At 39.1% G+C, this 21,763-nt stretch overlaps 4 protein-coding genes across 4 annotated transcripts; all 4 read right to left on the bottom strand.

The window, feature by feature from the left end:
* Window positions 1-3,148: 3,148 nt before the first annotated feature.
* LOC121194564 (olfactory receptor 6N1-like) lies at window positions 3,149-4,114 on the bottom strand. Its single transcript, XM_041057501.1, has one exon. It carries the CDS (start codon window positions 4,100-4,102, stop codon window positions 3,149-3,151), a length of 954 nt encoding a protein of 317 aa, XP_040913435.1. The 5' UTR covers window positions 4,103-4,114.
* A 1,180-nt stretch (window positions 4,115-5,294) lies between these two features.
* On the bottom strand, window positions 5,295-6,242 carry LOC121194558 (olfactory receptor 10H4-like). Its single transcript, XM_041057494.1, has one exon. It carries the CDS (start codon window positions 6,240-6,242, stop codon window positions 5,295-5,297), a length of 948 nt encoding a protein of 315 aa, XP_040913428.1.
* Window positions 6,243-8,787: 2,545 nt separating this feature from the next.
* Window positions 8,788-9,729, bottom strand: LOC121194860 (olfactory receptor 52D1-like). Its single transcript, XM_041057949.1, has one exon. It carries the CDS (start codon window positions 9,727-9,729, stop codon window positions 8,788-8,790), a length of 942 nt encoding a protein of 313 aa, XP_040913883.1.
* Window positions 9,730-16,416: 6,687 nt separating this feature from the next.
* On the bottom strand, window positions 16,417-21,060 carry LOC121194375 (frizzled-7-A-like). The gene is made up of 2 exons (XM_041057234.1): window positions 18,844-21,060; window positions 16,417-18,102 (listed from the first exon to the last, which is right to left on the bottom strand). Exon 1 carries the CDS (start codon window positions 20,610-20,612, stop codon window positions 18,906-18,908), a length of 1,707 nt encoding a protein of 568 aa, XP_040913168.1. The 5' UTR covers window positions 20,613-21,060; the 3' UTR covers window positions 16,417-18,102; window positions 18,844-18,905.
* Window positions 21,061-21,763: the final 703 nt, after the last annotated feature.

Raw genomic sequence — 21,763 nt, 5'->3', positions numbered from 1 at the left:
CATTACATGTTTGTAGGTTGTCACTGTAGAGAAGTGCACCCATGGTCAACTTTCATGTGAAATACAGTTAATTCCAATCTGTATTTTCAGAATGTTACACTACTTCCACTGAAGCCAGAAGCAGATCACTGTTTATCCACTAATCTGCAGGAGACCAGTGGATACATTTTCTATGTTTGTTTTTACTCTTCCATTACAATCTATTGTAACTGATATGATTTTATGTCGATCACAGTCGTAGTTGGCCATATGGGATGTAGTGTTTCATACTACATCCCATATTTTAAATTGTAAATCATATGACCTGGCATTCAATGAACTGCAGGAAAAACATCGGTCATTGGTAGACAACTCATTAATAAAACACTACTAGTGTTTCTGCAAAATATGTGGATAACATTTTTGACAACATTCAGACAGCCATTAATCTGTCATTATGGCCTCTGCCTTAAGCTTGATTTGTATTTCTGTATAAAGAGGCTGTTGTGCAGTTACGTGTAGTGTAGTAATGTTAAGGTGACACTGTGTCTGAGATGTATTAAATCAGCTCTGTGGACATTGTGAGGCTGTAGCTTATGGCGGCTTTGCTCTGACTGCATATATAACTGTATATATAAAATACAGTTCTGTTGCAAATAATTTATTCTGTGTTTTGTGGTTTGCACTCAGTGAGACCAGTGAAGACTGATAATAGGAATGAAAATTCAGCAACTGAATTTACTGAACAGTATTAAATTAAGTATTAATATGTATTTATTTCTGGTTTCATTTGGTAAGTACTGACTAAATGTATGTGTGAATCAGTGCCCAGATTGGCTCCCAAGATTGGTGCTGTCCTATTAGTTGCTCTCAGAAGTGGAGTTAGTGACCTGTTGACCACTTCTACCATAATAACTGCATGTATCCAATGTAAATCTTTAAGAACAACGGTATCTCCTCTGAGTCATTCATTATTGAGGTGAAACTCTTTGACAGCTTTCAGTGTCTACAGGTAAATTTAGCCTCAAATGACAATTACAGCACTTAGATTGTAAAAATATGACATTGTGAGTTATTTTGATTATCTTTTATCTCATTTTACAAAGTGCCAAAGATTTTGTTCAGACCATTTCACGGCCATTGAGTCATAATTAACTGGCTGTAGCCAACCCTGTTCCCTGAGGCATGTTGTTTTCCACAGAGGCACACCAGGGAGGTCACAGTAATGATACCCTTAACAGCAGCCCTTCATCAGCTCAGGGCTTCTGAGTATGGTGAAGATGTGAAAGTCAGTCTGGAGACTAGTAATTGTATCACTTGTGTTTCATCATTGTTATTGTAAATTGCTATCGATTCATCCCTCTGTGGCATCACACACACACACACACACACACACACACACACACACACACACACACACAGTAATAATAGTAAATAGTATATAATTTTAAAAAAACTTCTTAACTAAAAATATAAGGGATGGCAACAAAAGAGAAAACACTTAAACAAATTATTTAAAGAGACTACATTATATTTCCATTTATGTCTCTGCTTACAAACCGTTATAAGCCTGATTTAGAGGTCAAACACCTCGATCCATCTTTCACACAAAATGCGGAAGCACACATAGGTCCTATTTACTTCTGTCATTTCGAGTTCCTCATATTCACATAAAATCCAGATGCACCTTTATTCTCTTGTTGTTATTTAGCTACATGCATACATCTCCACCTGTCAGATCACACTATTCAGGCTCCAACTTAGCACCCTCACACAGATCTTTAAAATTTGCGACATCGATGCCCTTTGCGGCCTTTCTTCCCTTTTTTTAACCACCATGTAGTACGGAGTACTTCACTGCATCAGGTGGCACAGAAAAGACCAACATCTGCTTATGTTTTGTGCCATTTGTTGGCAATGTATTGCACGTATTGCCAAACAGCTGTGGCTCTAACCACTTCCAGGTTTATGTCGACTAGTTCTAAGTCCTGCTTCTAAAGCACAGATGCATTCTCAGCTTTTTCAGTATCAGTCCACACAGCTGTGAATAATACGTTAACTTTTTCCTTAGCTGCAAACTCAGAAAAATTTACTGAATGAAAAATATGGCACCTGCATAGTTCATGTAAAACCAGACTATGCTTGACCACAGTTTTTTTTTTCATTTGCTGTTTAACTGAGCTAAAGAGTGTTAGCTTGTCCTAGTTGACCTAACTTTAGCTTTGTTTGCCTCAGCCACAGCATCTAACAATTAAATCTGGTACGTGCTAAAGCCTAATTTACAATCATATTCATTTTCTATAGGACACTTTGTCCTCACAAAATGTAAATAAAAACTCTCTGCATTTACCTTATTGTCAAATTTTTTGGCATATTTCACCTCAAGTATTGCTTATCATAAAGCACAGTGAAAAATAATAAGCAAGCTATCATCTTTTTCACTATAAACAATATAAATTGTAAAGCACAATAAAGGGCATACACAGAAACTCAACAAAAATTGTTAAATAATAAGACAGGACATATCTTTGAACATGCACATCATACACACCAGGCTGTCACTTCCAGTCTTTCTGTCTAAGCTTAGGTCAATATTTTTATTTCATACCTTAAAAAAATAAAATAAAATAAATAAAAACAATGAACTGAGAAATAGTTCATGGGGAGCTTTTCATTATCTGAGTCCGGAGTCTAAGAACAGAGGGTGTCATATGCAGAAGAGATTATAAAGCCCCTTGTTGCAAACTGAAACTGGGCTAAACAAATAAAAATTTAACTTTATTTGACTATATGTTTTAAAATGTTTTTACTTGATCAATGTCAAGGTTATATATAATTAAAAAGCAACTTAGCTGAGGCAAGAAGCAGATATTATAAATATAGAAAATATTAGTCTCTGGGTTGTAATTTTGATTTAATAATGCGCTCATAGAAAAACATAAAGAAAAGGTCATTTCCAAAACAGAAAAATCTAATCATAAATTTAACAGTATTGACAGTTGTAGGACAGTTCACCACTTTTCAGGACAGGTTTTGTGTGAGAGGTCAACATAAGAGCTAAGGGGTCATTATGATCAAAACAGCCTGACAGAGCAAAGACAGAAGTCTAGAGAAAAACAAAACAACTCTGTACTCATTCATAACAGAGTGACACTTAGTTGCTGATATATCAAACCTGGAGTCTCAATTTAAACCTTTGACCTGCCATCATGTACAAAGATATCATTCTGCTTCGGATTTTAGTCAGAATCAGCCCATAAATAATAGGGTTGAGCAGAGGTGGGATCATGAGAAACTGTATGGCCATGAAGTTCTTCACACTCTGTGGCACAGATGCTGATCCATATCTCGAATACATCAGGTCGAAGAGCAGAGCAACTGTGACATTAAGCAAACACAGTAAATGTGGCAAACATGTCTGTGTGAACTTTCTTCTGCCCTCTCTGGATTTTAAAGCTGACTTTATCAGCTGTATATATGAACTTATAATGAAGAGGACATGTCCTATGTAGAAGGAAATAACAATTAATCCAACTATGTCATTTGCTGTTGCTGTACTACAAGCAAGTTTAACAATTGACCAGTTCTCACAGTAAATTTTCTGAATGTGGGAGCCACATAATTTCAGTGTAGATGTCAAAGTCACAACCATCACTTCACAGCACAGAGGAACAAGCCAGGACAGACCAACTAACACAGCCGTCCTTCGAACAGACATGACAGAGTGATACTCCAGCGGTCGACATATGGCTACATATCTGTCATAGGCCATTAAAGCTAAAACAGAGTAGTCAACCATTGCATAGGAGTATATGACATAGACTTGCAAAAAGCATCCTGCATACGATATTACGTGAATGTCAGACAGAAGATCAGAAGCAAATTTAGGATAAAAGCCTGCAGTCCCATAAAGTCCATTCATGCACAAGCTACACAAACAAATATACATGGGTTCATGTAGGTTTTCATCCAGGATTATGGTTAAAATGAGACACACATTTATCACCAAAATGGCACAATAACATAACAAAGTGAGAGAGAAAAGTGCGACTCTGTAGTTGACAGTTGCATTGAAGCCAGACAGTGAAAATACAATTATACTAGATGTATTACTCATTTTCATAGTAATCGTTAAAAGCAAAATTGTCAGTGATAAAAAAGTATTTAGAAGACACAATACAATGCTTTGAAAAGGTTGTGGTGTTCATTGTTGGCCATTATATATCCAAATGTTGTTGTGCTGCACAGAAATTACATTATATTATATACTCCCTCTGTTGGTGTCTAATTGGCTGACACTTCAAAGGTAAGCAAGCATGAAACCTGTTCCAGGTCCACAGCACGTGTTCATTTTATATGGTTACGTAAACACAAAAAAAATGGTACGGCTGGGACCACAGGGCTAAAAAGTTAACTTTATATTTTAATGAAATATAATGAAATAGCTTTGCCAATCCAGTAAAATATTATGTCACTGAATATTATTAAGTGTTGAAAACACATTTTCAAACTACAGCTGATAAAGAGTAGTGTTGTCGAGGGTGTTTTCCTGCTGTGTAGATTTTTTTCTTTGTAAGTTTGTTCATTCCCACAATACAAAACACTTAAGCAGGTACCACTTCTGTCTTTAGGCATCACAAGAGCATAGGTTTGTTTTCAAAATAAAAGAATGCTATTTCTTGCATTCATTTATATTATGATGAAACAGGGCATTGGGCCTACTTTAATAATGGTAGTTTAGCAATGAATTAAATGACTGTTGCCTTTTACTGATGCAATATTACTGAACACATTTAGTCTCACTGATAGAGGCTCAAGGCAAGACAAACGGGCCCCTGAGTCGCCAAAAAGCAGTTCTTGCACAAAGAGCACAGTCCTTTATTTCCTTAGTTTTCACTACTGTTAAAGTCTGCCTTTTAAACACGATAATTAACTCTATGTCAATTAATCAAATTATAAAAGGAAATACATTTTCAGACATGCAGGAAAAGTCACATGTCAAACGCTTCACCTGCCGCCTTTCACATCTTGTTTGGATGTTAAAGTTGATTTTGACACATACAAAATTAAACAGAAATAACCAAAACAATAAATATAATGATCAATCCAACAGCATCATTGTGAATGAGCTGTGGATAAGTAAAATCAAACAAAAAATAAAACCAAAAATGCAGTTCTAACAGACTTTTTTCACATGGGAACCACATAATTTTAGCTCTGATGACATCAACATTGTAAAAGCCTGACAGAGAATCACACAAATAAAACAACCCTTTGTTTAGTCAGACAAAGTGATTGTGGAGCGGTTACATATGTCAGACCTTGAGTCTCAGTTTAAACCTCTGACCTGCCATCATGTACAAAGATATCATTCTGCTTCGGATTTTAGTCAGAATCAGTCCATAAATAATAGGGTTGAGCAGAGGTGGGATCATGAGAAACTGGATGGCCATGAAGTTCTTCACACTCTGTGGCACAGATGCTGATCCATATCTCGAATACATCAGGTCGAAGAGCAGAGCAACTGTGACATTAAGCAAACACAGTAAATGTGGCAAACATGTCTGTGTGAACTTTCTTCTGCCCTCTCTGGATTTTAAAGCTGATTTTATCAGCTGTATATATGAACTTATAATGAAGAGGACATGTCCTATGTAGAAGGAAATAACAATTAATCCAACTATGTCATTTGCTGTTGCTGTACTACAAGCAAGTTTAACAATTGACCAGTTCTCACAGTAAATTTTCTGAATGTGGGAGCCACATAATTTCAGTGTAGATGTCAAAGTCACAACCATCACTTCACAGCACAGAGGAACAAGCCAGGACAGACCAACTAGCACAGCCGTCCTTCGAACAGACATGACAGAGTGATACTCCAGCGGTCGACATATGGCCACATATCTGTCATAGGCCATTAGAACTAGAGTAGAGTAGTCAACTTTTGCATAGGAGTATATGACATAGACTTGCAAAAAGCATCCCACATATGATATTACATGAATGTCAGACAGAAGATCAAAAATAAATTTAGGATAAAAGCCTGCAGTCCCATAAAGTCCATTCATGCACAAGCTACACAAGCAAATATACATGGGTTCATGTAGGTTTTCATCCAGGATTATGGTTAAAATGAGACACACATTTATCACCAAAATGGCACAATAACATAACAAAGTGAGAGAGAAAAGCGTGACTCTGTAGTTGGCGGTTGCATTGAAGCCAGACAGTGAAAATACAATTATACTAGATGTATTACTCATTTTAAGGAATTCTCAAACACGAAACTGTCAAACTGTTAAACAGTATTTAGAGGACAGGGACAGCAATACACTGAAAAGGTTACAATGCTCATTGTTTGCCAGTGTGTGCCCAGTTGCCCAAATGGTGCTCACAGCTGAGTTGTGAATTTAGATGTTAGAGAAGACAGCCCCTCTGTAAAAGCAGGAGCCTGATAGGGAGTTAAACTCCTGACGTCATGTCTGGCTCCTGTAACTAAATGCAGTGTCTAAAAAAATGAAGCCTGTTCCTAAGGTTTATTTCTCATATTCTAAGACAAACTGTCATCCACTCCAACACCAGCAATTATCATTTTCATTTGTGAATTTGAAGTTGCTAAATGTGTTAATGTGATCAAATTTCACAGAAATCTGTCCAATAGTTGTCAAGATATTTCAATTTTAAAAAAAAAACTTAATTGTCAACCTCATAGTGGTGTAATGGGAAATGTCAAAAGATTATCAAAGGCTGGGAACATGGATATCTGCAACAACAACAAAAAAAAGTGAAAAAAGGGCTTCACTAAAGTCAAAATATCATTCAAGTCTGCACCTGTAAATGATCTTAATCTTAACTCCTGAAGTGTTGTATGACAGAGGTGACATCTTTCATGGATATGGGATTTATTCCTCATTTGTGGCAGTAAATGCATTTTTTTCTTAATTCAGCAAAGGGTCAAACTGCTGTACATGAAATGAATTAGTATGAGATCATTATGTACAGTGCAGTGAATGTGTTTCAGCATCCCAACATCAGTTTACTCTTTTATTCAGACCTGTACCTCTGTGCGATAGACTCCATTCATATTTTACAGATGCTCTGGTCAATATTTTTAGTTTAACAATGGCTCAGATGGCTATGCGTAATCTGAATCTTGTTGTGACAACAAAAAAAATTATCCTCAACTCTCCAGTCTCCTTCAGCCTCACCAAGTTTTATAGCATCTTTATGTTCAGCTGTGATGTTTTGGTTCACTCTTGCACAGCAGGCAGCTGTTAAAGAAAAAGCTCTGGTAAAGCCACTGTACACTACTCGCCTGGCCCAAAAGAGAACACAGATACAGCTAGAAACCAGCTGGTGAACACAATGGAGCATTTAGCAGCTAAAGAACCAGATGTTTTTTTTCTCCTGAGTTGGAAAAAGTCAAACCAAAGCTCAAAGAAGATTGAATATTGTACAGATGTTTATCAGTTGGACAGAAACAACTGTTTGCAAACATGTTCAGCATATTAACTTTGTATGTTTAGTCTGTAGCATGAATTTTACACATCAAAGTTTGTTTATACATCTTATTAATCACCACTGCATCAGTGAAAAAATTGTCAGAAGCCTTTTTGTGGCTCCAGAGGGAGCTCTGTGAAGTCTGATGAATAGCCTCAAGTGATCTTAAGGCAGCATCGACTTGATCTAAAGACTACAAGTTTGGAAATGAAAGAAAAATCTGGTGTGGAGTTAGAGAGGAGAGAGCCCACTCCTCATCTTTGCTTAAGGCTAGAGTCTCCAGGCAGCATTAGTTGTTATTAACATGAAAGATCCAAATCTTGAACCAAACTGTCAGCAGTTGCATTGTGGGTACAGGTCAATTTTTGACAAGAAAGAAATAAGAAAAATCATATCTGTGGTTATATCTGTTGCATTGATCTTGGTCTGTTTTTTTCAGTGGAGAATTACAGTGGCATGACCCTCTCTGTCTGCTGCCTGATCTACAACTTTAAAAAAAAAAAAAAAAAAAGAAAGAAAAAAGAAAAAAATAAACACATTTTTAGGAATAAGGATAATAAATAATAAATAATTTCATTTTGTAGCAGAACTCAGAAATCTGTATGTTCAGTAGTTTCTCCTTTCACTCAAAATATAATTAAGTGTGAAGCATGGGGACTCTTTTTGTTTGTAATTCATTACCAGTGCAATTGACCACTAATTATTCTAAAATTATTAATGTGAAAATACAGCTAAATTATAAATTGTTTCTTTAGTAAGTATATCAGTCAATAACAAAAATCAACAGCACCACAAAATTCAGCCTCCAAAATTGTTGTTTAATTCAAACATCTCTGAAAGATGATCAGTGAAAACCAAATATGATAAAACCTGAAGTGTAGTTGAAAAACCCAGAGAGTACACAGCATATATCAATATTCTAGCCTCTTCAGTTTTTACAGTTATTACTCATGGAATTTGCATCAGCCAGCATATCTGTTGACATTAAAAGACTCGTTTTTTTTTCTGATGAATAATTCACAAAAGATATCAGTGAAATCTTTGAAGAACTATGATGTGAAAAATATCAGAAAATGCACTCCAGAGTTCATAACGGTGTGCTTTTTTTCCCAGCTGTTAATCAAATTCTGGAAGCAGAAATAGAAATAAGGGGTTTGTGAGGTTGTGTATACTCCTGTGCTTTGGAATAAAGATCAGGCCACATGTCTGACCATCAGTTTCCCATATTATAAAGTGGGAACCTGATGATTGACTCTTTACTGTTTATAAGATAGAATGACTAGGCTGAAAACACAATTTTTTGATGTGTCAGCCTAATCCCTTGACCTGTTTTCTGCATCGACATAAACGTAAAACACTGTTGCGAACCTGAGTCAGTTTAAGTCCATAAATAATAGGGTTGAGCAGAGGTGGAAGTATAAGAAACTGGATGGCCATGAAGTTCTTTACACTCTGTGGCACAGATGCTGATCCATATCGCGTGTACATGAGGTCGAAAAGCAGAGCAGTTGTGACATTAAGCAAACACAGTAAATGTGGCAAACATGTCTGAGTAAACTTTTTCCTGCCCTCTCTGGATTTTAAAGCTGACTTTACCAGCTGCACATATGAACACACAATGAAGAGGTCATGCCCAAAATAGAAAAATATAACAATAAATCCAACTATGTTATTTATTGTTATTGAACTGCAGGAAAGTTTAAGGATTGACCAATTCTCACAATAAAGTTTTTCTATGTGAGAGCCACATAATTCAAGTTTAGAGGTCATTATCATCACAATAGCCTGGCAGAGCAAAGAAACAAGTCTGGAGAAACACACCAGCCAAATAACCCTGTGTTTAGTCATGACAGAGTGATACTCCAGCGGTCGACATATAGCCACATATCGGTCGTAGGCCATTAGAGCTAGAATAGAAAAATCAGTTGCTGCATAGGAGTATATAACAAAGACCTGCAACAGGCAACCAGTATAAGATATGACATGAGAGTTGGACAATAGATCAGAAAGGAATTTTGGGTAAAAGGCTGCTGTTCCATAAAGACTATTAATGCACAGATTACACAGGAAGATGTACATGGGTTCATGAAGTTTTTCCTCTAATGTGATAGTAACAATAAGAGCACTGTTTACTAGTAAAATAACACAGTAACACAATAAGGTAAAAGAAAAAAGAGTAACTCTGTGCTTTGTTGTCATGTCATTCAATCCTGATAAAGAAAACATGCTTAAAATCGTGGCATTGATCATTGTTTACCTATTTGGATAAATATCACTGGATCTTTTATGTCTATCCCGTCACCGGTTATGTTTTTCTCAGTTGCCAATGTACACAATTGTTGGTGTAATTCACCACTTGTCTTACACACAGTGTAACTTCTTTTATTCTTTACTGAGCACTGACAAACTCCAATCAGCTATCAGAATTTCTCTATATCTCCAGAGTTTCATTGTTTTCATGCTTAGTCATGTGTCACATGTTCATTGTGGATTTGCACAGCTACTCAGTCAGATGTGGTTTGTGTCTCTTTGTAGTTGTTTTGTGTCTCTTTGTAGTCTTTTTACATCACTTTGTAGTTGCTTTGCATCTTCCTGTAGTTGTTTAAGTCTCTTTATGGTTGTTTTATTTCCCCCATTCCCCCTTTGTGTCTCTTTGCTGTCATTTTATGTCTCTTTGTAGTTCTTTCAGTGTCTTTGTAGCCATTTTGTGTGTCTTGTGGCCATTTTGCATTGTCTTTGTGGTTGGTATGAGTCTCTTTCAGGGACATTTTACCAGTGAAGCCCATGGGGGCCTCTGAACCTTTGGGCCCCCGGGCCTGTACCCCGTAGGCCTGTTCAGTAATCCATTTATGGCCATTGCGAGTCCAGCAGCACAGCTCAATCTTGGCATTAAGAATGACTACATTTTGGGCTTTTTTTGCTCTGTTCACCAAGTTTACAGAGCAGTGTGCACAACACTCTCATTATATTTGATATCTTTGCCACTTTAATTGGTTGTGGCAGAGTAAAGATTAATGTGTTATTTTCTTTCATCTACAATAGGTAGCATGCCGTATGAAGGCCCCTTTGCACATGAACACACCACACCAGTAACAACCTCCCTTTCATTTTGTCACCATGAAATAGATTTGGGATGTAAAGAAAGTCATGAGCATAAAAAAAAGTGATTAGCACAGATAATACAGGACAACAGCAACATATTCAGGGCCCTGGTGAAAATATAAAAGGGCACCCCCCTGCACTTTGTATGTTTCTGACTGATGGTGAACAAACTCCTGTAGCCTTCATTTCAACAAAGCTGATCATTGTTCACATAGAAGGGCCAACATTTTGTTTTTGGCAGGCCATGTTTTTTTTTAATCCAAATAAAAAGAACTTTGAAAGTCTAAATGAACATACCAGATATCCAGTGTTTAATAATCAAGCCCACAGAAGACACAGACATTCTGTTTTTCTGGACCTTTGTCATCCAGAGTCTAACATCAGTGACCTTCTCTCAATGTAAAGGGAGTTTGCACACAGTTGCATGGAGACCACTGGTCTCAGAGCACAACGTCAACAGTAAATTGATGTCCTGGGGATACAAGGGTGCAGTGGACTAATGACCCTGAGGTTTAATCATCATGTTTACTGTGTTGTTGCATCACAACAGGTGAGAGTTACATCAGCTAACCATGATTATCTCATCAATAACATGTTAATCTCATGTGCATGGACTGGAAACATCAGGCTGTCTCAGAGGAAATGTGTTGATTGATGTCCTCCATGTCTCAGGCCACTGTTTAGCCATATTAAACTTTAATGAAAGTATTTGTGTTTCACATAAACACTTTATGGGATAATACATTACAGCGGAACCTGTCTGCACCATGCTATTATTTACACTGTAGTGTTAAGTAGTTTGATTATTTCAAGTCATGTTTTTCAGATTTTGTCTGTAATTTGTTCATGACTAAATCCAAATAAGCAAGCCAAGCAGTCATCATCATCCAAGATCCTTTTTTTCTGCATCTTTCCCTGGAATGGCACAGGGTTGGAGGTAACTATGTACATTTTCTTCAATACTGTACCTGAGCTCTTCTCGATCATACATCAGGTTCAGTCAGTGTACTGGCCTTCCAAACTGTGAAAAATAAGCCTGATGTTGTCACATCATCAGGACTTTTGTGCTTGGACTTGGAGACAATTGTGAGCCTGAGTTACAAAATGAGGGCTTTGGAGTTTAAAAGGGATGAACATTTACGAGGCAGAGAGAGTCTAAAAGACAGTAGCGCTTTGTTTTATGGGAAATGTTGGATCAAATGTTTTGCAGCTTTATCCATTATGGAGACTAAAAGTCAGAATATCTCTGCTTCTTCGATTCTGATTTTGGCTACCATTCCTGTTAGTTATAATAAAACTCAATTCAGCCTGACGGTATTACATGGTGCTGAGGTTGGAGCTCAGTGTGGGCCACTAAAAAAACAGTGAAACTGGTGATTTCTTTTTGCACATCACTTATAGATATTCAGGTATATAGATTATTTCTTCTTATTTGTTGTATTTCTTTTTGTCGATTTTTTTTTTACTTTGATACCACTTTGTTTTCTTCATGACTTCTGCTCCACTTTCTCATGTTTGTTTCTTCTTTCTTCTCCTTCATCCCTTTCCTGCCACATGCACTGCTACCTCATCCTCTTACTCTTAATTTTTTATTTCCTTTCTCGAGTGTTTGTGATCAGCTCTTGTTTGCTGTTTTAGTATTTTCTTTATAAAAGGTTTCCAGCAGGCTCCGGCTCTTTGGCTTCTACTGCCTACAGACAAAGGAGTGACAACAGAGTATGCTATTTTGAAGAGGTGAGTTTTGAGTCTGGATTTGAATTGAGGGAGAGAGCCGATGTTTTGGATGTCTGGTGGGAGTGTTTTCCAGAGTTGGGGAGCAAAGCGGCTGAAAGCTCTGCGCCCCCAAGGCTGGTGGAGGGCACAGTAAGGTGGATGGAGGGAGAGGATCTGAGGGAGCAGGATGAGGCAATGATGTGGCGGAGATCTGACAGATAAGGAGGGGCAAGATTGTGGATGGTCTTAAATGTGGAGGAGGATTTTGAATTCTATTCTGAATTTAACTGTGAGCCAGTGGAGTTGCTGAAGGATGGGGTGATATGGTGATTTGTTCTGATGATGATATGATCGGCTGAGTTCTGGACGAGTTGAAGCTTAAGCAGGGATTTGTGAGGAGGACCAAAGAGGAGGGAGTTGCAGTTGTCAATACACGAAGTGACGAGGCTATGGACAAGGATAGAAGTGGTATGTCCAGTGAGGGAGGGGCGAAGATGATTAATGTTATGCAAGTGGAAATATGCAGACTGGGTAATGTTATTGATGCGAGATTGATAAGATAAGGTACTATTGAGGATGCCGCCCAGACTCTTAACCTGGGGGGAGGGGGAAACCCGGGAATTGTCAATAGTGAGGGAAAAACTATCACTTTGTTGAAATTGCGGAAAATATTGCCAAGAGGAAAGAGGTAGATGATGCAGAGAAGGGGCCCCAGGACAATTGTAAGCTCCCAGATGTGGACATCATGGAGCATTTAGCAGCTGCAGTGACAGACATTTCAGTGGACAGTGGAGACAAAAAAAAAAAAAAAAACAGACCTAAAAGAGACTGAATGTTGAACTTACATTACAGAATGTCTGTGATTTGTTTGTCTTTTGATTTGTGTGGTTGCACTTTGAAAATGAGGCAACTCCGCACGCTTAAAACTCTGCTAATGGCAAAACAAAGAAAAAGGTAAATTCATAATGTAGCCCACACAAAAATGAAGTGTTTTTTGTTTTTGAAAGTTAAGTTTTTTAGCTTGCATTAAGTGGGCCCACTAGCGCAGCCCAATCCAAACACAAGAGAATTCTGATTAAAAATACTACAATTCAGATTGATAAGGTTACACTGTAATTTGGCTTTGTTTTTGTACTTAGGAATTTTTCAGAAAACAGCCAAGTCATGATCAGTGGCTCAGTGTGTTTACCTGCCTTACAGCAAGGTTATCAGAAAACTTAAATTGAGGTAGAATGTCTCGCAGAGGCCTTATTCAAAAGGACAACAGATCAGATATCACTGAGCTAGTTTTGCTGCTGGCCAGTCTGTTTCACCCATATCACACATAAAAGAACTGGAGAACTCGACAGAGATTGTGTCTTTTGTGCTGGCTGCCTGTTGTAACACTGTTGAATTTCAGCATAATTCTGTTGTACCTCTCCACATCTGGTCAAACATAGTTCTTATTGTGGTCGTAAATGTGGACAGAAGGCTGCATGAGCCAATGTATATTTTATTTTATAATTTATGTGTAAATGGAATAGACGTCAGGGTATCACTGCATCCTCTTTCATACACACTTTCAGATTCTTCCTTGGTGTTTACTGTGTAGATGTGTTGTATCTACACAGTTTCTTCTGTTGAGTTTTGCAGTTTTTGCAGCCATGGCCTATGACAGCTGTGTCTATATGTCACCCTTCACACTGTAATGTCATTATAGACTTCTTCAGTACTTAACATATCTGACCTACTTTTTGCCTATGTGGCTATTACTATCCTATTCAGGTCCTTTTCAGTCTTACATGACGATCGTGTAGCAGCTGTGTCAAACTTGTTCGTCGGCTGTATTTTTCACGCTGTTGATTCCAGGTCTGATGTTCCATATGCACCAGATTAAGTGCATGTTTCATTGACCTGTGTATATCTCCCTTGGCAAACCAATGATCACCCCATTCATAAATAGATTCAACCCTGACCTTGTTGCAAGAGGTGTGTTTTAAACTTTACCGGCCAAAAGAATTCACACATTCAAAAGTTTCACACATTGCATATCCTAGAAACTGTCAATGGTGGAAAATAATCTGCAAATCTACGAGGAAATTTAATAGAAAATAAAACTAACAATGTGATTAGAATCATTCAAAAGGCCACTTTCTCTGAGCGAAAGATTCTCTTCTGAGCACTAAAGCTCAGACTTTGGCTGAAATTCTGATACAAGTGTTAACCTGACATCACTCTGCAATAAAAAGGCCACTATGTTCATGGGTGTAGTACAACTTTCCTGAAAAGAATATGCCACTTTTAACCTCACTGATATCTGCACCTGTAGGCCTCAAATGTCATTGGGCCTCTTACATGCTTTTATAAAGGTCTGAAAGTTTTAATTTTCCAAAAAGCATAGATGGCCTTCTGTCTCGATAATCGACAAAATCAAAGCTATATAGTACCTTACACCACACTAAGTTCATCAGTTTAATTAAGTTCATCTGTTTAAACTGTTTTGCATCGAATATTTTTTTATTTTCTTTACCTGGTAAACTCATCATAGAACAAACAAGGAAAACAGGTTTGACAAAATAAATGCAATAGACTGAATAATATAAAGTTTATAATATAAAGTCAGAGCAGGCCAGTAAACAGCAGGTAAACAGGCCACTGTCTGTATTTCTAGTTGTGGCCACCAGAGGTCAGTTTATCTCCACTGTCTTGTTACACCTCTGCTCTGTGTGTTCGAGAACTGCTAATGCAGTGATGCAGTGATCTCTGTTTAAGTTTTAATGAATTCTGTGTCTTTTCACACAGTTGTCTTCTCTTGTCACACAACTGTCACAAAGAAAGCAGAGGAACTGAATGCAGATTTCTCCTGTAAAACTCATTATTCTTAATCTTGCTCTCAATGAAGAGAAATTCATCTGGACTGTCATTTCATTCATTGTGTCAAAATAAGGGACAAAACATTTAGTTCTGCAATCAGTAAAAACCAACATGCAAAAGGACATACCAGGCTTTTTTCCTGGTTCCAGGCCTTTCTCCCAAGGTTGGATTTGTTGCACAAAGCATTTGTTTAATCTATTGTGTCAGAGTGAATATTACAGCTGGTGTGATGTGAATGAAAATCTACTTCCTGATGTAAATGCCAGGAAAGATATATTTTATTTTTACCTTTTATCACCATTAACTGATTATGGCTGTGAACTTTTGATTTGAATTTACCGCATTAAAAAGTAATTGTAATTTGTTGCTGTCTTGAGCAAGATGTTTTATTGTTGGCCTACATTACTCATGCCACACTTCAGTTGCCTGTTCTCAAAACTGTTCTCCCTTGTTTGAATATATTGTTTCCAACAATATATTCAAACAAGGGAGAAAACTGTAATATAAAGTAAAGGTAACAGACTAATATGAAGGTTAACATGAAGTTAATACGATCGAGTAAAGCAGCAGGCCAACAGACAACTGAGTGTAGTAGCTGTAGCACACAGAGGTCAGTCTCAGAAATGTTTAAATTAAAAACAAGAAACTGGTCTTATTTGTAAAATGAAACTTTAGTCTGCCCCCCTAAGCACACTTTCAAAGAGTAGTAGTCAGTAGTAGTAGCATCATATATCACATAGTGTAGTAGTATTACATAGTGATCCATTGTGTTCATTACAAGATTTTTTTTAATGGAGATAAACTTAAGGGTTATTGTCAGAAAGTTATGTTGCTTCTAACAGTGGGGCAGTTTTGGGGAGCGACACAGAGGCACTGCTCTCAGTGCCAAGTAAAGTGAAATAAAGGCATCGAGATGTAAATTTACTGTACAATAACTCTTGTGTGATTAAAGCAGTATTGCTATACAGAGTGATGCGTTCAGGAAACAACACAAAACATGAGGTGTATATTTGTGAGCAATTACATTTCTAGGATTGTATGAATTGTGTTGTTCACTCATTGGCCACATTCCCTGCTTCACTGCCTCACAATACTGCCTGTGTGTGTCACTGCTAATGTCTCAACAATCATGTGTCCTGCTCGTGCATGAAAAGTATTTTTACTGCCATGTCTTAACGCTTAGCTGGCAAATTAAAGCTGAAAAACACTTACAGGGTCCATCTTATAGAGTGATGTGCAGATCAACATACAATGGACAAAACGTTACAAACCTTATCGCTTTTATTCAAACTGTACACGTACAACAGGCTTGTTGCGATACAAAACGAGTAAAAAAAAAGACAAAAAGATGAGTATCCCCATAAATACAATAGGCCTTAAAAAAACAGAGTCTGTGTTTATGTGGTAGGCTGCATATGCTCTGATAAAAAAAATACACACAAACACACTCATTTTCCTTCTTGACACTTCGTACAACACAAACAGGTCAGTCTGGTACCATTGGCACTGGCAGATCTCAGTTAACAAAAGATTTTAGGCTTTAAGGTACAATGGATGAGAGGTGACTGAAGTGGAGAGCTCAATCGTACATGCTAATTTTAACCAGGTGTTTGAGGTGTGGAGTATGTTCACGTGGGAAGTGTGACATTTCTTGTTCACAAACTGTTTTAACAGCATTGAAGACTGGTACATGGTGTGTGTTTCTAGTACTAGTGCTTGTGGATTTGGGACACCGCTTTAGAGCTTAAAAATGACTAGAGTACCAGGTATGCAGTTCCATGCAGGTCCACAGTTTCATCATTTATGTCATTGTCTGATGTATGTAGAGAAAATGTGCTGTAGGACAAGAAACAAGCACTTCTGTCAATCATATCCTGCCTTGTAGCTCATTCAGTTAGGATAAAAACATGCTTTTCTGCTTAGTTTTTCTCCTGACTTTATAAGTAAGAGAAAAACTGTGAATTAAAAAAAATCATTAAAAACTGTGGTTTTCTGATTCAGTTCAAACAGCTAGTGTGCTGCAAACAGTGGATTATCAAAGGGACTGAGTCACTGCTGGTAACTTCCCCCCGCCTCACTTGAACGAAAACTCGGGTTTCCACTGAAATATTACTGAGGTTCCGTAAAATAAATGAAAACGCCCTCAGTCCTTTTGGATTGTGTAATTTTAATGGTAAGAGCATTTAGTTGACAGGTTTGCTGCTATTCTATTAAAAGGTTTCCCGTAACTTTTTAAAATATTTTTATGGACTGCTTACCTAGTTGAGCTCATGTGAATGTTCGTAGTTAAACATAATCAATTTAGTTGTAAGAACCCCTTATATTACCACCATAGATTCTGTCCCAATAACCACACCCTACCTCTGCTATAAAGTCAGTCTCCACTGCACTCTATCCAGATAAAAATAATCCCACATGGTCATAACCTTTGACTTCCTTCTAGCGTTTCCGTGATCCAGAACATCAAACATAAGCTTGCTTTCTAGATGGATCTAGATGTGTTTTTTGAGGGGCTTTGTCAGGTGGACACTAAAATAATTATTCATTAAGAACTCTAAAATGTTCAGTTTGTGAAAACCATTTAACACTTCAAATGAAATTATGGGGAAGTAAGTCAAATTCAGTAACAGTGGGAAGAAAACAGGTGTGAATGTGTACAGTCATCTTCATCCAGGATATCTGGATGTCTTAAAAGCTTAAAAAGTCTTTTTGATGAGAGATCCAACAGTTGGGAGACCACACACAGAGACAAACAATGAGTTGTTGTGTCTCTATTACAGAAAGTGGAGGCCCCTGTGTGTGTGTGTGGTCTTTTTAAACTGTTAGATCCAGGTCATCCTGTGGTGGATCAGTCATTTTTCACACCCGTAACCTTTAGGACAGCTGTGCAAACCAGTACATAACTTCATTCACCTTCGGAGTGAACATTCAATGCAGGAGCAAATATCCATCAGTCTGAAAAATTAAAAAAAAAAAAAAGAAGAAGAAAGAAAACAAAAAGTAAAAAATGAAGGAAAAGGGTTTTGATGTCTGGGCAGCCACTTGGCACATAATGGCAGAGTTGATGCATTGTTCCTCAGCTAGATTAAAACAGGCGAGATTGTACTCTGCAATATTTAACACAGTATTAAAGCAGTTCAGTCTTTAGCTAAAAGCAGAGTAGGCTAACTTAAAATTTACATGTATAGTCTTGGCCTCCCTAATTAATGAGATCACAGTCAGAGGGTGTGGCTGCTGTAGGGATCAAACCCATGTACTTTTTGCTGAAGCATGGACAGAATGCAACACTATATGACCCATCAGTCTTTTCCGCTGTGGTGTTTTCCACAGAGAAACACTCACCAGAGTAGACAGGAAGTACATTCAAATTGTAATATTAAGGATATAATTGATAATATGTAGGGCATTTCATATTAGAAGTAACTTCACCAGTCTGACATTACAGTTCAGGAACCGGTGTGGCCATTTACACCAGTTTCATAATCCAAAAGATGCAAAAGCCAGGCATGTGGGCTGTCTGGTGATGACAAAAAAGAGAACCAAAAAAAAAAAGAAATATATTGAAAATTCATCCAACTTCTACCGAATATAAATCAAAGTTTGGTTATGTCCAAAAACCTGAACTGTGGTCACAACCTGAAAACACACAAAAAATTATGTCCAAGATAGCATTTTTAAAAATGAAAGCTATTTGACCTCTTTTTTTGTGGTTGTTACATCCAAATCTCCCTGGCTTTGTGCCTCTTCATCCTCCAACCTTACACCGTGGTCTCTCCGTGGTTACCGTTGCTAAGGCGCTTGTAGAACCTCCGCCATGATTGAAGAGTCTTCCCGGACCAGACCCAGAAGCCCGAGGTGATCCCGACTATCATGGTCATCAGATATTTGATCATGAACACGGTGAAGTCCGGGCTCATGGGGGCGAAGTTGTGAACCGGACAGGGTACAGCGAAGCGCTTACAGGTCTGCATGTGCCAGGTCCGCTCCCAGTGCTCCCTGAAGGCCTGCTCGTAGAAGTAACAAGCGATCACTATGGTGGCCGGTACCGTGTAGAGCACGCTGAACACACCTATTCGCACCATCAACTTCTCCAGCTTCTCCGTCTTGGTACCGTCGTGCTTCATGATTGTGCGGATCCGGAACAGGGACACGAAGCCGGCCAGGAGGAAGGACGTGCCGATGAATAAGTAAACGAAAAGCGGAGCCAGGACGAAGCCGCGGAGGGCGTCCACGTTGAAGATCCCAACGAAGCACACCCCGGTGAGGACGTCGCCGTCCACCTGGCCCATGGCGAGAATGGTGATGGTTTTGATGGCCGGGACAGCCCATGCGGCCAGGTGAAAGTACTGGGAATTGGCTTCAATCGCCTCATGGCCCCATTTCATCCCTGCGGAGAGGAACCAAGTCAGGGACAAAATCACCCACCAGATGGAGCTGGCCATGCCAAAAAAGTACAGCACCATGAAGAGAATGGTGCAGCCCTCTTTTTTAGTCCCCTGGGCCACGGTCCTGTAGCCGTCTTCCTTGAATTTATCCACACAAACTACTTTATCCTCCAAGAAAAACCCAGCAGCGTAGGCCACCGCCACCATAAAATAACAGCCGGATAAGAAGATGATGGGCCTCTCGGGATATCTGAACCGCCTCATGTCCACTAAATAGGTGAGCACCGTGAATAAGGTGCTCACGCAGCACAGGATGGACCAGATGCCAACCCACAGCCGACCGAATTTCACCTCATCCTCTCTGAAATACATGATCCCGGTTGGTTTAGTGGGCTCACATGGGGCCCCGCAGTCCTTGACCCCCATGAAGCGGTAACCCAGATAGGAAGGCACCTCCAGCTGTAGAGGGCAGGAGAATTGGTGGTACTGATTGTGCGGGGACAGGCGGTCGTTCGGCCGGCCAATGTTTGGGGGGAGGGTCACTGGGTCGGGTGCATAGGGAGAAGACGAGGAAGCCGGGCTGCCGGGTTCGGAAGTGTTCTGGCCGACGCAGATCTCACCGGCTCCGTGAACGGGGAACGCCTCGCAGCGGAGCCGCTCCGGCCACTGGAAGCCGAATTTATTCATCAGGGCTTCACATCCCTGCCGTGCACGCTCACACAGGGACCGACAAGGGGGGATGGCCTGCTCCAGCACGGTGCATACCGGCGCATACATGGAGCACAGAAAAAACTTAAGATCCGCAGAGCACTGGACCTTAACCAGCGGGTAGAACTGGTGCACTTCAAGTCCGGCGTCCTCCTGGTTCGTGTGGCCCAGGAGGTTCGGCATGATGGTCTGGTTGTAGGCGATGTCGGTGCAAAGCGGGATGGAGATGGGCTGGCAAAACCCGTGCTCTGGGACGGATATACCGCTCTCACTGTTGTAATGTTGAGCAGAAGTAGGTGAGAAGGACAGTCCGCACACTAGCCACATGATCCGCAGCAAAACGGAGCCAGTGGTGGACCTGGCCGCCGCCATAGTTGAGGAGGAGGGGGGGAGGGAAGGAAAAACTTTGATCCAAGTAGGACGACTTAAAAACGGTTGAAAAGCGAAGAAATTCTACTGCAGCTGTCCCAATACTTCGCTTGTAGTCCAATTAAGTAGAGCTGAAGTAGCCGCAATCGACTTTTTCTCGTATTTTATGAAGATAAATCCAAGTGAAACGTTCGTCGTGTCATGACTTCTTGATGGTCTTTGTAAGTGACTCCAAGCAGTCCACTCTCACTCCCGATCCGGCGAAAATAACACTTAAAAGTCCAGTTTTTTCGAAATAATGCGAAACCAAATTATTCCAGCGCGTTTAACACTTAAGCGTTTTCCCTTTGGCACAAAACAGGAAACATTTAAAACACTAAAAGGCTTATATTTCCATCGTTTTTCTACTTGACTTCATGCGGCGCTTAGGTTCACATGCTGAGCGGTTGGAAGTCCAGAGGCTCGCTCTCCTCACTCCGTGCAGATTCCACCGGTTTCCAGGCGCCCCCTCCATTCACAAGACCCCCCCCTCTCCGACAGAACGCAGGGCGCCTTGAAACCGCTACCGCGTCTCAGCCAATCGTAGCGTTTGTTTTCCTACAGGACCTGTTCTTGATTGGCCCCTACTCCCCATCGAAGAAAAATATGTTACAGTAATTACATTACACCAGAGATTTTACAAACATAATATTTTTTTTATGTTTAGGTTTTCAAAACAGTTTTTCCTATAGTTTGGTTTGTGGAGAGCGCTTAGATTTCACAGATGACACAAAATGTGTTTGCCTGCTTTTCTTGCATTCGTGGAAAAAGAAAACAAGCGTATAAATATTAAACAGCAGGATAACATCGCCAACACATTTGTCAACTATCAAATTATTTCTCTCTTTCATACATATTTCTCTTACTTACTTTTACTGCACTACTTATGAAGGAATGTTAACATTTTTTTCAACATAACTGAGATTACATTGTTAAAACGTATTTAAAGAAACAAATCTGCTCCTGGTCAAATCTAGTCAAAGAAAAATTTACTTTTATTTTTGTCAACAAGGGAACAGCACAAAGGCCATAGAGTAAATTCACAGAAAATACTGGGTCTCATACATATGTGCATAAGTCCCCAGTTCCACACCTCTGTTCACAACAAAGAGTTG

The sequence above is a fragment of the Toxotes jaculatrix genome, chromosome 15 (assembly GCF_017976425.1).
Source record: "Toxotes jaculatrix isolate fToxJac2 chromosome 15, fToxJac2.pri, whole genome shotgun sequence".
NCBI classification, from domain to species: Eukaryota; Metazoa; Chordata; class Actinopteri; family Toxotidae; genus Toxotes; species Toxotes jaculatrix.
This window is presented reverse-complemented; position numbering and strand designations above follow the sequence as displayed.